Source organism: Salmo salar, chromosome 06 (genome assembly GCF_965601325.2).
Source record: "Salmo salar chromosome 06, fSalSal1, whole genome shotgun sequence".
Classification (NCBI taxonomy): domain Eukaryota; kingdom Metazoa; phylum Chordata; class Actinopteri; order Salmoniformes; family Salmonidae; genus Salmo; species Salmo salar.
Window position 1 is genome coordinate 45899087 of NC_138296.1, and position 14862 is coordinate 45913948.

Here is a 14862-nt window from a genome sequence, read left to right on the forward strand (position 1 = left end):
CAAAGGTCTTTTTATAGCCAGGATACACCCCCTTCAGGCTACATGACAAACAACAGATGTATGGAATTGGTCACAAGGTTAAGACTAGTATGAAATATACTTAGAATTCACAGCAGACAATATCTCATTATGTAGAGACCAGGGTCTGGCCCTGGAGTCATCTCTCCCTGGTACCTTATAGAACAGAAACATTAACTCATGCTCTGGAATGCGGTATCACCCAAAGACATCGTAAATCTTCCAGAGGCCCATCCTCAGTAGAACACACACAGATGAGAGTTCTAACAACCTCTTCTTCTGTTGCATTAAATAACCCTTTGATGCAATTACAGCATTATAACATAATATTGCCATTTCTGTTCTGACAATGAACACACAAATTACTAATGTAAGAAGGTATACACCAGCTGAACTTCTCTGAGTGCTGGAAGGTTTAGAGGTTGATGTGATGAGATGCTGTGGGTTGTTATCGCTCAGATCCAGGGAAGTATAACTTCACGCCACGCCTCTTCCATCTGAGCACCCGTTCCAGTACCTTCCAAGGGGAGGAGCTGCTGAGTCCTGCCCGGTTGCCAGGGGTTGTCATGGCAATGCCCTTTGTCCAGGAGAGCCTGTACTTTGTGCCACAGCCAGGTGAGTGTCAATGCCCAAACACACACGTATGCACGCAGGCACTCATAAACACAACTTCCATTGTTATCACAGGGACTTGAGGTACAAAGCACTCACCTAATATCCCTCCTTTTCTTTCCCTTTCTCACTGTTTCTCTGCCCTCTCACTCTCTGTCTCTCTCTCTCTCTCTCTCTCTCTCTCTCGCTCTCTCTCTCTCTAACTCTCTCTCTCCCTCTCCCTCTCACTCTCACAATTCAATTAAATTTGCTTTATTGGCATGACGTAACAATGTACATGTTACCAAAGTTTATTTTGGATATTTACAATATTAAAATAATAATAATCAAAATTGTTAACGGGACAACAGTAACAACAATAACCAAGGGTCAAAATAACCATACATTGAACAATAACAATAAGCACACAGTAGAGGACATGTGCAGATTGATTGGTCTGTCAGACACTGTCCCTCATCTTATGGCAGGCAGCAATGTAGTGCGCTGCCAACCCACAGCTCTCTGCGTCCTCCCCCAACAGTACGGGTAGCCTATTCTCATCAGAGAGGTCTTTGAAACCTTGAATAAAGGTTTCAAATTTGGGGAAATGACACTCTAATTGTTTTACATTTTTTACATTTTGTCAGGAAATGCAGCTCTGTCTCAGGTTCTGCTGTTGTGCAGTGTTGCACAGCCTTTTCTCTACAGGGAGCCAGGTTTTCCTGTGTCTACCGTTCTCAATGGCAAGGCTGTGCTCACTGAGCCTGTACTTTGTCAAGGTTTTTGTAAGGTTTTGATCAGTAACCATGGTCAAATAGTTAGCCACGGTGTGCCAGATAGCACTGCATTTTGCTTTGTGCTTGTGTTTCCCAATAAGCAATGTAGTTTTGTTTTGACTATGTTGTAATTTGTTTTATTCTGATGGATTGGATGTTCTGGTCCTGAGGCTTCAGTGTGTTAGTAGAACAGGTTTGTGAACTCAGCCCCAGGACCAGCTCTCTCTAACTCTGTCTCTGTCTCTGTCTCTCTCTCTCTCATTCTCTCTCTCTCTCTCTCCCTCTCATTCTCTCTCTCTCTCTCTCCCTCTCTCTCTTATTCCTCTCCAGCCCTGTTCCTGCTGGATAACTGTATGGAGCTGTATCTGTGGCAGGCAGGTGAGCCTGAGGACAGTGAGACCGCTGGCTCAGCCTGTATCCGCTGGGCTAACGAGAGGAGGTGTGCCATGCAGACAGTGCTCCAGTACTGCAAAGGTGAGAGCAAGTAGACAAAGCAAGGCAGCTAATAGAATAGTTTATTGTTTAGATCAGGGGTATATAAATCTTACCCCATGAGGTCCAGAGTACTGCTGGTAATTGCACCCACCTGGTGTATTAGGTCCAAATCAGTCCTTGATTAGAGGGGAGGAATAAGTAGAGGAAGTAAAAATGCAGAGGAAGTGGCTTTGAGGTGCAGATTTTAATCTGAGGTGTTTAGATGTTTGTTGGTCATTATCGGGAGTGTGTTGGGGATATGCTATAGTTAGGGGCTAAGTTGTTCTGTGGTTCTCTGACGGTTTGCGGTGTGTTGGCGGTGTTTTAGAGAGGAACCCGAGGCGCCCCCTTCAGGCCTACCTCATCCAGGACGGAGCAGAACCCCTCACCTTCACCAACGTTTTCCCTCGCTGGGAGAAGAGACCCACACCCACCACACAGGTACAGGAAAAGAGGACTATTCGTCCTCCTCCTCACAATCATTATCATTATCAATAATAGCATCTGTACGCATCAGCAGCATCATCGGGAATAACTTCACAACAGCAGTAAACCCAGTTCAGTATTATCTGGTTGGGTAAAGACTGCTGTGTCGTAGAAACGCCACGGTCTTTGTCTTTCAAAGTCAGGTATGTTTTAGATTTAGATATGCTGACTTGTGAACGATGTTGTCCAGGGGGAGGCCGGGCGGGTCAAGCTGACCTTGGTGCAGGACGCCCTGGCCCAGCTCAGTAAGACCCAGTACCCCCTAGAGGAGCTGCTGCAGACCCCTCTGCCAGAGGGAGTGGACCCCCAGCGCCTGGAGATATACCTCTCCGACCACGACTTCCAGGTTGACACACAAACACGCTAGTTCTGTGTGGCTCAGTTGGTAGAGCATGACCCTTGCAACGTCAGGATAATGGGTTTGATTCCCACTGGGGCCACTCATATGAAAGGGTATTCACGGACTATGTATGCACACTTTGGATAAATTTGTCTGCTGAATGTTATGCACAGTATAATGACGTTATATAAAACAGAGTGCAGCTACACTTGACAGCCACTAGGGCGCACCCCTAACGCGTTAATGATGGCTGTGGTCTGATATGGCCAATTGAAATGTCTTCTTGTGGTAGTCTCGAGATGACAAAAACAGATGGTTTAGAAAATGTGACTGAAAATGTTTCTATGTAAATATTTCACAAAACGTTCATCCCTAAGACCAGTGGATGCTTGCTTTTCTCCAGTATTCTCCAGTATCTGAAGTAAGGTTTGTTTGTTTATATGTTTCAGACTATTTTGGAGATGAAGAGAGATGAGTATGACTCCCTCCCAAACTGGAAACAAATCAGCCTGAAAAAAAGCAAAGGACTCTATTGAAAACCTAAACAAACACAAAAAGATCCCATTTATGTCAACATATCCTGAGATTTTTTGTTGTTGTATTTTCTATTTTTAAGAGAATTATATTTTCTTGTCAGGTGATGACAATTGCATACCGTGTTTTCTTAGTAGCTGTTTTTATGTTGTATCTGTGTGTCTTCTTTAAGTATGGTGCTTTAGGGCCTCATTCGTTCTCAGCCAATCGCTCTCGCTTGCAGAGAGACAGGACTGCCTATACCTTCAAACAGAAGGACAACCATCCTTATCCCCAATCAATCAACTGGATCCATTTTCTTATTCCTAGAGCTTACATGAGTGTGTGGTTTTCTTACTGACTATGGATTCCCTCAGAAATGTTAACTAAAAAGAAGAAGAAACAGCATTACACATTTTCCTATGAAACTTTAATTTACCTGTACAACTCAATGAAGGAAATAAAGTGAAAGTTGAAAGAGAGGAGGGATAAGGAAACATCATGAACGGTGGGTGGGGAGGAGAAAACACAGGAGTGCTTACGTACAAAAGCAATCAATTGTAATAAACAACGGAAACCAGGAAAATGAAGGAGTGGCCACTTTCTTCATGTTTCATCTTAATCAATATCGTTCCATCACAGAGCTCTGCTTATCTGATGTAGGCTGCGGTTATACTGGCAGTCTTCTCTTAGGCTGAATTTCAGAGCTTGAAATATAAGAAGGAAAAAGGCATAAAAGGCGTGTCTTCTCAGAAAGACAACGTGAACAGACGGCTGATTTGTCTCTAAGCTTGACCGTGTGTTTAACAGTATAGTTTTGCCTATAAACTCTAATGTGTGTATTTACAGTATCGACGCTCTCTTTCCGTAAGTGTGTGTATCACTGTGTACAGTTGCTCCTTAGGTTAGCAGTGTGTGAGCTGTTACAGTTGCTCTGTAAGCTCGAGTGTGTGGTGCAGTGTTTGCAGCTCTGTGAGCTGTGTTAGGGCTGGACAGTGTGTGTGTGTGTGTGTGTGTGTGTGTGTAAAGCTGGGTTATACTGTGATTACTGCTCTTGGGTTTCAGTTCTAGCTACGGTATTAGGCATGCATGGAGAGGTTGCTAGCCATACTCCAATAACATCGCACCACCGGTCAGCACAAGGCACACAAATTCACCTCCACCTCATTTGACACGGCTAACAAAGAAACCTTCCCTCATACACACACATTTGACCCTGCCTTACGATAACAGCCAATTAAATCGTTCATCCGCCCAACAAACGCAACAGGTATCTGCATAAAGCCATCCAACACCTTCAGCTGGTACGGAGGCTTGTCTTGACTCCTGGTTCTAAAATAAAAAGTAGCAGTGTATTGCTCTTTGCTCTGAGTAAGAGTGTATTGCTCTGAGTAAGAGTGTATTGCTCTGAGTAAGAGTGTGAGTAAGAGTGTATTGCTCTGAGTAAGAGTGTATTGCTTTTTGCTCTGAGTAAGAGTGTATTGTTCTGAGTAAGAGTGTATTGTTCTGAGTAAGAGTGTAATGTTCTGAGTAAGAGTGTATTGTTCTGAGTAAGAGTGTTTTGCTCTAAGTAAGTGTTGTTCTGAGTAAGAGTGTATTGTTCTAAGTAAGCGTGTATTGCTCTGAGTAAGCGTGTATTGCTCTGAGTAAGCATGGATTGCTCTGAGTAGGTGTGCATGTATTTCCCATGCCTTTGGTCCTATTGTGTGTCCAGGGTTTTCCCCCACATGGATTAGTTGACTGAATTGAAGCTTCCATGTGACTGTGCACTGCTAACGGGGCGGATTACAGCTCACCGCTGGGAGATGGAAGACACTCAGGAATGAATATCAAGGGGCCAGTCGTCCATGGCAACAACTACACACAAGCCTATCTCAGTGAGCTCTCACGTACTTACAATACAATCTGAATCTGAGAGTGTAACATAAAACCTATATAAATCCTACTCATAACATGCATTATGGTTATACATAACTATATACAAAACCAGAAACATGGTAAAAGTGAAAGGATCAAGAGGAAAATAGCACAAGGATCTGGCACCTATCAGTTTCTAAAACCAGCTCTTTTCTATTATCTGGCAACCCATCTGTATGTAAATCAGCACAGAACAGCAGCGGGAAAGTGGGAATGTGTTGAGTTTTTTTATTGTGTGTTTATCAAGCATTGTGTATGTGTGAGAATGTGCCAGAGATGTGTATAATGTATAGAGAAGGAGTGTATGTGCCTTGCCATGTGAATGTGTGCGTGTGTGTGTATGTACGTGTCTGTGTGTTCTAGATGGCCTGCTCTCTCTGCATGTCTATTCCAGGTAGACTCCGTTCCGGTTCGGACGCTAGCGCCGCCTCCCGCAGCACCACCATGTGATCCTCAGCGGCGTGCAGTGATTGGTCGATCCAGTCCATGCTGCCAGACATGTGACAGGCGTTGCGGGTCACCAGCACCAGGTGACTGACTGACAGGAGGAGGGCGGTGGCCCTGAGGGGACAAAATAGGCAAAGGGCATGTAGAATTTCTCCATCAAGACTGGACAGAGAAACATTGACGCACAAGTCCGTCTGATTACCATGGCTTATATTGTACCATCCCCACCTATAGTCCCTTTGTTGGTCAGGTCAGACCATCCTATGAGTTCCATCAGCAGATCTATGGTCTATATTGTCTATTTGCCCAGCTATCTTTGTCCCCTCAAACCATTATAAATGATGTTATCTAACAAAAGAAAACTTCATTAGCTACCTGGCATCTAGGAGTATGGGGTCCAGTGGAGGGTACATAGACCGCACAACGTCATCCACCCTACAGACACGCACAGGACGATGGGAGGTCATGAAGGACGTAGGACGGTCAGACAATTTAAGGGCTGTGTGATAGTGCTGTATAACCTGACAGTTACCTCGGACTGATGCGTTTAGCCACAGTGATGATGTCACTGAGGCTGGCTGGGGCTTTCACCTTAGCGCCTGAGCCCATTGTCATGGCAACCAGCTTTTCAGTCAGGGTGTGGCAGATCTGCCAATGGAGAGAGCGTGTAAATATCATTGAGCTAGATCCTAATGAAAACAATGTATTCATGGAGGGTGTACAGCACGTAGATATTACCTTTAAGATGGATATACAATGTGAAACCAAGCCACTGTTAAAGAAAGAGAGAATAGCTTTAAATAAGGGTTAATTTTTGTATGATCATGTCAGAGATGTATCACCTATTTGAACTTGATGATGTTATGATCATGTTGAAGTTATTACTCTTGTAACCATGGAAGGCTATAAGAGTAACCATGGAAGGCTATATATATATACGGCTCACTCTGGGTTTATATATATAAATATATATATATATATATACGAATAGCTACAACTGCTAGCATGATCTACTCCTGGCATATGTCAGTGTCACATGGCAGACGTACGAGGCGTCCTCGATCCAGTCCTCGTTCTCCAGGATGGCCTCGATGTGAGGGTTGGTGATGACCACGTCGTCCAGCTCCAGCTCAGACGGCTCACTCTGGGTTTCCATGGCACCGATCAGGTCAACATTGGGTCTGTGGGGAAGCAGAGAAGTTCTGATGAAGGGAAGAGAGAGAGTGTGTGAGAGTGAAAAGGAGGGAATGTGTATTGAATAAGTGTGTGAGAGGGAGGGAATGTATTCTGAATAGAAGCGTGTGTGTATGAGAGAGAGGGGGAACACGAAGGAGAGCGAGAGAACAAGAGAGTGAGACAGAGAGATATTACGGTCTCTAGAACTTTGCCCCTGTATGTTGACTTAGTATTAATCTCATGTATCGTTTTGACCTTAGTGCTGTGAAGTCGCTCTGTTCAATCCATAGACTTATAGCTTCAAACCAGCAGGTCAGTCCATTGGACCTGGGTAAGAGTGGGATACAGTTGAATCAGCTATATCCAGGATCCCTTACCACCACCTAATGCACTATAGAGCCTAGGCCACATACCCCATCACTAGGGCCAAGAGTTTTCCTGTTCTGGACAAACTCAGGGCCCTACCCATAACCATCCAAAATGCCACTGCCCCCTCCCTCCCCATCCCAGATGAAGCTAGCTAGGTATACTAGGCGACCCAAGATGCCACTGTTCCCTCCCTCCCCTCCCAGATGTATTGTATGTAGCTAGTAGGTATACTAGGCACTGACTTGGAGTTGAAGTGGTGCAGCAGGTGGTGGGGGTGGCAGTAGCGGTGTCGACACACCACCACCAGGGCAATGAAGGAGGCCAGGAAGATGGTGGCCAGCACCCCAATGGCCACAATCACCACCGTCTCCATGGTGACGATGGGTCCCAGGGCGTCAGCAGTCGGCAACAGGGGGAGTGAAAGGGGTTCTGATCAGAGCAGGGTTCTTGTTGTCTGGGCTTGGCGTTTATGGCTGATCGCTCATCTGTGGAGGAGTTGGTCATTAGTGGTTTGTAGTTTTGTGGTTACAGACAGTTGATTTATAGACATGTGGTTACATCTTAAAATACGTTTTAGCTGAGAAGCTATCTGAAGACTACATACTTCAACTTCCATTTCAACCATGTGCAACTACGTAGTTAGACATAGCCTACGTCACAAACCACAGAGAACACGCCCTGTGACTTGGCTACTAAGTATGAAACACCTCCAAGGCACACAAAACTCAGATCTTTATCTGAACTCATAGAAAGCTGGACAAGCCCTTTGTGTTTGTTTCGTTTACTGTAGCAGAGTACATACTGTCCATTAATATAACACAGTTAGTTGATCATAACATCTGAATCTCAACATAAAATAAGATAATCATACATTATAGGAAGATATTAACATGTTATTGCCTGTTTCACACTTCTTTGACTCATGAAACCCATGATAAATGATGTGAATGCTTTATAACCTATTTCAGATCCAAAACAGAGTTTCTCAAGAGCTTTTAATCAGAGTTATGTGAGTGTTGTGATTTTGGTATCTGACATACTTTATGACCAGCTGTTCAGGATCCACATATACACACGGCAAAATAAACAATATCCTTTCAAAATAAACAATATCCGCTGTCTACCCTCTTACCCTTTTGGGGTTCTCAGGTCCTAGTTGTGTGAATCAGTAATGTACATCTGATGGTCTTACCACAGTGAGTAGTTTTCACACAGGATGTGTAAAACAAGACTACACAACATACAGTACCTGTCTTCTGCCGAGTGTAGTCACTCATTAACCTAGCCTTGCCCTACCTGGAAGCCCAATGTGTGTGTGTGTGTGTGTGTGTGTGTGTGTGTGTGTGTGTGTGTGTGTGTGTGTGTGTGTGTGTGTGTGTGTGTGTGTGTGTGTGTGTGTGTGTGTGTGTGTGTGTGTGTGTGTGTGTGTGTGTGTGTGTGTGTGTGTGTGTGTGAGTCTCACTACTACTATAAGAGGCCATGCGCAGAAAGACAAAATTCCTTCTGGTATAGCATAATAGCTTTGGAATGAGTTGGTACTCATACAGTGGAGACACCATGGAAAGCTTTTATGCAGTCACTATGGGCAACGGAATTACCGAATTACAACATTCCCAACCAACATTTTGATCCAGATGATTATATGAGATTCTGATTTGGAATGTTGTAATTCTTTAAGCAGATTAATTTGCAGCGCACTGGCCGTATCATACAGTTCTTTCACCCCTCTCTTTCAATCAAGCATTTCTGACTCCTTTTCTCTTCAAAGGCCAATGGTCTCTTTAAAGCCTGTTGGTTTCAGAGGCACTCGCTCAGGGTGGAGTTTTGACTGGTTTCGCCACACGTTTCCATTACAAAAAGATGATTTGATAGACAGATGACTGTTTTATTCTGTAATTGTGGGCAGATCCATTGGGCCAAACTGTAACGTCTGCTTCCAACTCACACCCTCAAACAAGTAGATCCCCTGAACTGTCACGGATCCCCCCAGTACTGATGCTCACTCTGTTCACCAGTTCCGGAGGTCTACGTCACCGGCTTTCTAGGCTTCACTGAGCGGGATTCATTATCATCAACCCCGGACTGTCTTGTCTGATTACACACACCTGGTTCCCATTTCCCCCGATTAGTATGTTATATATGTGCCCTCTGTCTTTGTCGGTTATTGTTCCCATGTCCGTTGGTCGTGTGAGTACCTATGCGTTGGTGCAGCTGTTATACTGCATGCTTCATATATTGTGTATTACGGGTATCGTCCCGTGTTGTTCAACGAGGTTTACCCTTGCTCTTTTGTTTGGGTACAGCCAAGTGTTTTGGAAACGTGTTTGTTTTGGGTATATTAAAAACCCCTATTGTGTATTCCTGCGCCTGTCTCCAAATCCTTTATACCAGCGTGACATGAACGCAGCTCACTTTCCAGCCCACTTTCCAGCTCACACTCTCAAACACTTACATCCCCTGAACGCAGCTCACTCTCCAGATCCCAATCACCTGAATTCTAATCACCTGTTCACACACCTGTATGTCATTGTCACACACCATTGAGTTCAGTTCTTTGCACCCCATCACTGTAAGGTATTGTTCGTTTTGTGACACGTCTTTCAGAGCTCTGGTTTTTCCCGTGATTTACCTGCCTCACTAATGACACCTTTTTGCCTGTTCCCTGCCTGTACTGTTCCCTAGCCTATCGGATTTCCTGTTATCTACCTATTGCCTGATCTCCCAGACTACGTTACTAGCCTTTTCCCTGCCTGTACTGTTGCCCTTTTGGACCCCCTGTGTATGACCTTCTGCCTGCCCCTGGACCCAGCTACCTGCCTCCTCCTGTGGTCCTTTGCAATAAACATCTGCTGCGCCCTGCGCTTGAAACCAGCTCTCTGTCTCCCCTCGTGTTCATTACACAAACACTATTCATTAACCTGGCCAGCCCTACCAGCCTATAGTGTGTAATGCGTAACATTGTAGTACTTCAATCTTCAAATGGTTTAATACATCCTTCACTCATCTGACCAAAGAATATTCTGGAATAATTCCTAAGATTACAAAAATAAAGGAACCACAACCACTAGAACAGGGTTCCCCAACTGGTGGCCCAGTGATTTTATTTGGCCCCCCAAGTTTTCTGAACCAAAAAATATATATACAGTACCAGTCAAAAGTTTGGATACACCTACTCTTCAAGGTTTGTCTGTATTTTTACTATTTTCTACATTGTAAAATAATAGTGAAGATATCAAAATGATGAAATAACACATATGGAATCATGTAGTAACCAAAAAAGTGTTAAACAAAACATATTTTAGATTTTAGATTCTTCAAAGTAGCCAACCTTTGCCTTGATGACAGCTTTACACACACTTGGCATTCTCTCAACCAGCTTCACCTGGAATGCTTTTCCAACAGTCTTGAAGGTGTTCCCACATATGCTGAGCACTTGTAGGCTGCTTTTCCTTCACTCTGCGGTCCAACTCATCCCAAACCATCTCAATTGGGTTGAGGTCAGGTGATTGTGGAGGCCAGGTCATCTGATGCAGCACTCCATCACTCTCCTTCTTGGTCAAATAACACTTAAACAGCCTGGAGGTGTGTTGGGTCATTTTCCTGTTGAAAAACAAATGAACAAAAGTCCCACAAACCAGATGGGATGGCGTATCACTACAGAATGCTGTGGTGACCATGCTGGTTAAGTGTGCCTTGAATTCTAAATAAATCACAGACAATGTCACCAGCAAAGCATCCCAACACCATCACACCTCCTCCTCCATGCTTCACGGTGGGAACCACACATGCGGAGATCATTCGTTCACCCACTCTGCGTCTTACAAAGGCAGCGGTTGGAACCAAAAATCTCAAATTTGGACTCATCAGACCGAAGGACAGATTTCCACTGGTATAATGTCCATTGCTCGTGTTTCTTGGCCCAAGCAAGTCTCTTCTTCTTATTGGTGTCCTTTAGTAGTGGTTTCTTTGCAGCAATTCGGCCATGAAGGCCTGATTCACGCAGTCTCCTCTGAACAGTTGATGTTGAGATGTGTCTGTTACTTGAACTCCGTGAAGCATTTATATGGCCTGCAATCTGAGGTGCAGTTAACTCTAATGAACTTATCCTCTGCAGCAGAGGTAACTCTGGGTCTTCCATTCCTGTGGCGGTCCTCATGAGAGCCAGTTTCATCATAGCGCTTGACGGTTTTTGCAACTGCACTTGAAGAATTTTTCAGAGATCTTGAAATTTGCCTGATTGGCTGAGCTTCATGTCTTTGCTTATTTGAGCTGTTCTTGACATAATATGGACTTGGTATTTTACCAAATAGGGCTATCTTCTCTATACCACCCCTACCTTGTCACAGCACAGCTGATTGGCTCAAACGCATTAAGAAGGAAAGAAATTCCACAAATTCACTTTTAACAAGGCACACCTGTTAATTGAAATGCATTCCAGGTGACTACCTCATGAAGCTAGTTGAGAGAATGCCAAGAGTGTGCAAAGCTGTTATGAAGGCAAAGGATGGCTACTTTGAAGAATCTTAAATATAACATATATTTTGATTTGTTTAACACTTTTTTGTTTACTACATGATTCCATATAGTTTGATGTCATCACTATTATTCTACAATGTAGAAATAGTACAAATAAAGAAAAACCCTTGAATTAGTAGGTATGCCCACACTTTTAACTGGTACTTTATCTTTTTTGATTTTTTTGTTGTTGGACATAAAAGATTGTAAAAAAACATCAAATCAGCTCCAAGTGATTTTTATTTTGGAAATTTGTTCCAAAGTATTCCCACGCATAATAGAGGAATATATGTGATTGTATACAAATGTAAGCAAGGTTTGAGATTTTTATATTTTAGTCAAATATTATATCTGTTTGGGCTTCTTGCGGTCAATTTGCAGGCTTCAAATTATTTGTAATTATGTTCCGGTCCCCTGACCATCCACTCAAGAAAGAATCAGCCCGTGGGTGAATCTAGTTGATGATCCCTGCACTAGAACCTCAAACTGATCATCAAACTGATTTAGTCAATTTACCCCTTTAGTTAGGTCACAGGGGGCGTGCTCTGGCATTTCTCAACTTGATCCTGATGCAACTCCATCTGTATCGTGGTCACCATCTTTGATTATTTTGTGGTGAGACACAGTATACTAGAGCCTGGAGACATTTTGTAGGCTTAATGTAAACATCTCTGTTCCCCCTCACAAAGGGCCACATTCTGTCCCAGAATGCAGTTCCCACACCCCCAAATTCACTACAGCAACAATGTTTATGATGGAATAGTGATACAGAGGTGCATCCAGTCATTTGAGGAATACCAGCAATGAGAGACCAAGCTCTTTAAAAACAAGGATTTAACTGAATCAAGTTGAATTTCCAACTACAGATCATTCATGGAACAATGTTCTGCAAAAAAAGCAACAGTGCCTCATCTCACCTCCAATCTTTGAAATAATACGTTTGAAATTAGTAAATAAATAATGATAAATAAATATATATTTCTGTTCACTAGTCAAAGTTAGTTTGTCAGTTGTGTTGTGGTATCAGAACTGCATTTTCAATATTTGCAGAATTGTTAGGTCAGCGAACTCCAAATAACCCCCCAAATCATTATTGTTCCTCGAGGAACAGTACACATTCCATAGAGTGATACAATGAATTCAATGAATTCCCCCCAACCTAATATAATTCACACTTGAATCATCTTATTCTGAATACGGAAAGAAAACGAAACACACCTATCATACATGTGATGGAGAATAATATACTTACCGATACATTTAGTCCGTTTTCTTGAATTATAGCTTTGAGAAACAAAGCACCTTTTCCCCTATGCGGGTGGAGATGGCACGGACCTCTCCAAACCGGGAACGCGCACAGGCCATACGTGAACGGCTCAGCACTGAGCAGGCGGCCAGTGAGTGAGCAGTGATGGAAGTTCGCCTAAACTTTGCAAGAGTGAACTCAAATGAACAGTGCCGTGCATGAGCAAAGAATTACGGGTACGCGCGCACAAGAATGTATGGTCTGCTTGCTGAAATACTTTGTTTGTAACCGGCTATGAAATAGACCTAGTTTATTTATACAGGGTTTATAGACATACACAATATTTCACCTGTAAATCATCCTGTAGCCACGGTTTTGTATTAAGAAAAAAAAAGTTTATAATCAGAGATGTATGTAGTTTATATCTGAGACTTTATTATGTGACATCTTTTATTTTATTTATTTATTAACCTTTAGGCGGCAAGTCATCTACTTGATACTTGATATTAGGGACTTTTATTCTGACAACAGTCTACCCTTCCCAGATGTATTTAGTGGAGACTCACGTGAGTTGCGTCAGCCAGGCTAACTTCACTTGGATTCTGATTAAACTATAGAATGGAACTTCATTGTAACCAGACTCCCATCGAACCCACGGGCCCTTCAGAGGTGATAAATAATTAGGGTTATAGTTTATTGTTAGCCTACTACCTTTTTGACGTTATTGACGTAGCTCTGACCATAAGGCCTTCAGGACTAGGCCTCACTTGTAACACCAATTAATACGCTATGCAGCCTATTAGCAGCAGATAGATCTACTATTATTATCATATCATTCCTATATTTGGTTACATTTTTGTTAACTCTAGAATGCATACGTTTTTTTTTTTACCATTTCCGATATAGGCTATTGATTTAAAATTCAACATTTAGCAGATCTTCAAAACCCCGCTAGATGGCGTGCCCGTCCATCAGATCTCGGAGGCCTACATCTTTTGCATGAAGGTAAGCTTTTTGTAAAATAAAAAAAGAAGCTAAATGGAGGGGAGCATGTCAGTCAATGTAGTCATAACATTATGGCTAGGGTTACACACTCCCTGAATCAATTATGAAATCAAATACATACAAGCCATAGGCTCAATGGTTGAAGACTCCTTCAAACCCTTGCCTTCAGGTATCAAGTTGGCATAGCTGCAGGAAGTAGGGGTGCTGAGGGTGCTGCATCACCTCCTGAAAAATGGTAATACATTTTTTTTTAAATGTTTTATTTAGTAGTGCACTGGGCCTTTAATAGTCCTGTATTAGTGGATGATATATCGTCTGCAGCACCAACTAGGGCAAAAAGATGAATCCCCGCCTCGATGGAGGAAAAATGTACAGCACACCCAGGCCCATTACTTCCTGTGGCTACACCCAAAGTCCATTGAGACAAGAAAGATAGTGTAATGAATAGGGATCATCAACTAGATTCACCCACGGGCTGATTTTTTCTTGAGTGGATGGTCAGTGGGCCGGAACATAATTACAAATAATTTGTAGACTGCAAATTGACCGCAAGAAGCCCAAACAGATATAATATTTGACTAAAATATGGTGGAGTGGCATCATTTCAAACCTTGCTTACGTTTGTATATGATCACATATATCTCTCTATAATGCGTGGGAATACTTGGATCTGATTTGCTGGTGTTTTTATAGTCATTTATGTACAACAATAAAACAATACAAATAAGACGTTTCTTTTTTTTTCTTCATAAAACTTGGACAGGCCACATAAAATCACTTGCCTGTGGGCCGCCAGTTGGGGAACCCTGTGTTAGAGCATGGTTCTTGCAATGCCAGGATAGTAGATTCGATTCCCGGGACCACCCTTACGTGAAATGTACAGTATGCACACATGACTGTAACTTGCTTTGGATAAAACCGTCTGGCATATATTTATATATTTTAACCTTGCTACGACCCCACAGAATAGGCACAGGATTGGAGACACA

At 42.9% G+C, this 14862-nt stretch overlaps 2 protein-coding genes across 20 annotated transcripts in view; one reads left to right on the top strand and one right to left on the bottom strand.

The window, feature by feature from the left end:
* The window catches only part of LOC106607239 (supervillin), a 29677-nt gene extending 25889 nt beyond the window's left edge, over positions 1–3788 (top strand). For all 16 annotated transcript variants that reach the window (XM_014204005.3, XM_082976647.1, XM_082976649.1 and 13 more), the window contains 5 exons: positions 478–633; positions 1716–1859; positions 2188–2300; positions 2536–2691; positions 3135–3788. In XM_014204005.3, coding sequence (XP_014059480.3) covers positions 478–633; positions 1716–1859; positions 2188–2300; positions 2536–2691; positions 3135–3221 — 656 coding nt within the window. In that variant the 3' untranslated portion in view covers positions 3222–3788. The remainder of the gene's footprint in view (positions 1–477; positions 634–1715; positions 1860–2187; positions 2301–2535; positions 2692–3134) is intronic.
* On the bottom strand, positions 3607–13037 carry LOC106607240 (transmembrane protein 98). Of its 4 annotated transcripts, none has more exons than XM_014204008.3 (8): positions 12875–13037; positions 7350–7592; positions 6994–7065; positions 6612–6743; positions 6301–6334; positions 6095–6210; positions 5938–5997; positions 3607–5676 (listed from the first exon to the last, which is right to left on the bottom strand). In XM_014204008.3, the coding sequence occupies exons 2-8, from the start codon at positions 7478–7480 to the stop codon at positions 5475–5477; spliced, it is 747 nt and encodes a 248-aa protein (XP_014059483.1). In that variant the 5' UTR covers positions 7481–7592; positions 12875–13037; the 3' UTR covers positions 3607–5474. The 4 variants fall into 4 exon arrangements, with proteins under 4 accessions (XP_014059483.1, XP_045576571.1, XP_014059484.1 ...); XM_045720615.2 differs by lacking the exon at positions 12875–13037 and adding an exon at positions 8240–8372; XM_014204009.3 differs by lacking the exon at positions 6994–7065 and having other exon boundaries at positions 12875–13036.
* Positions 13038–14862: the final 1825 nt, after the last annotated feature.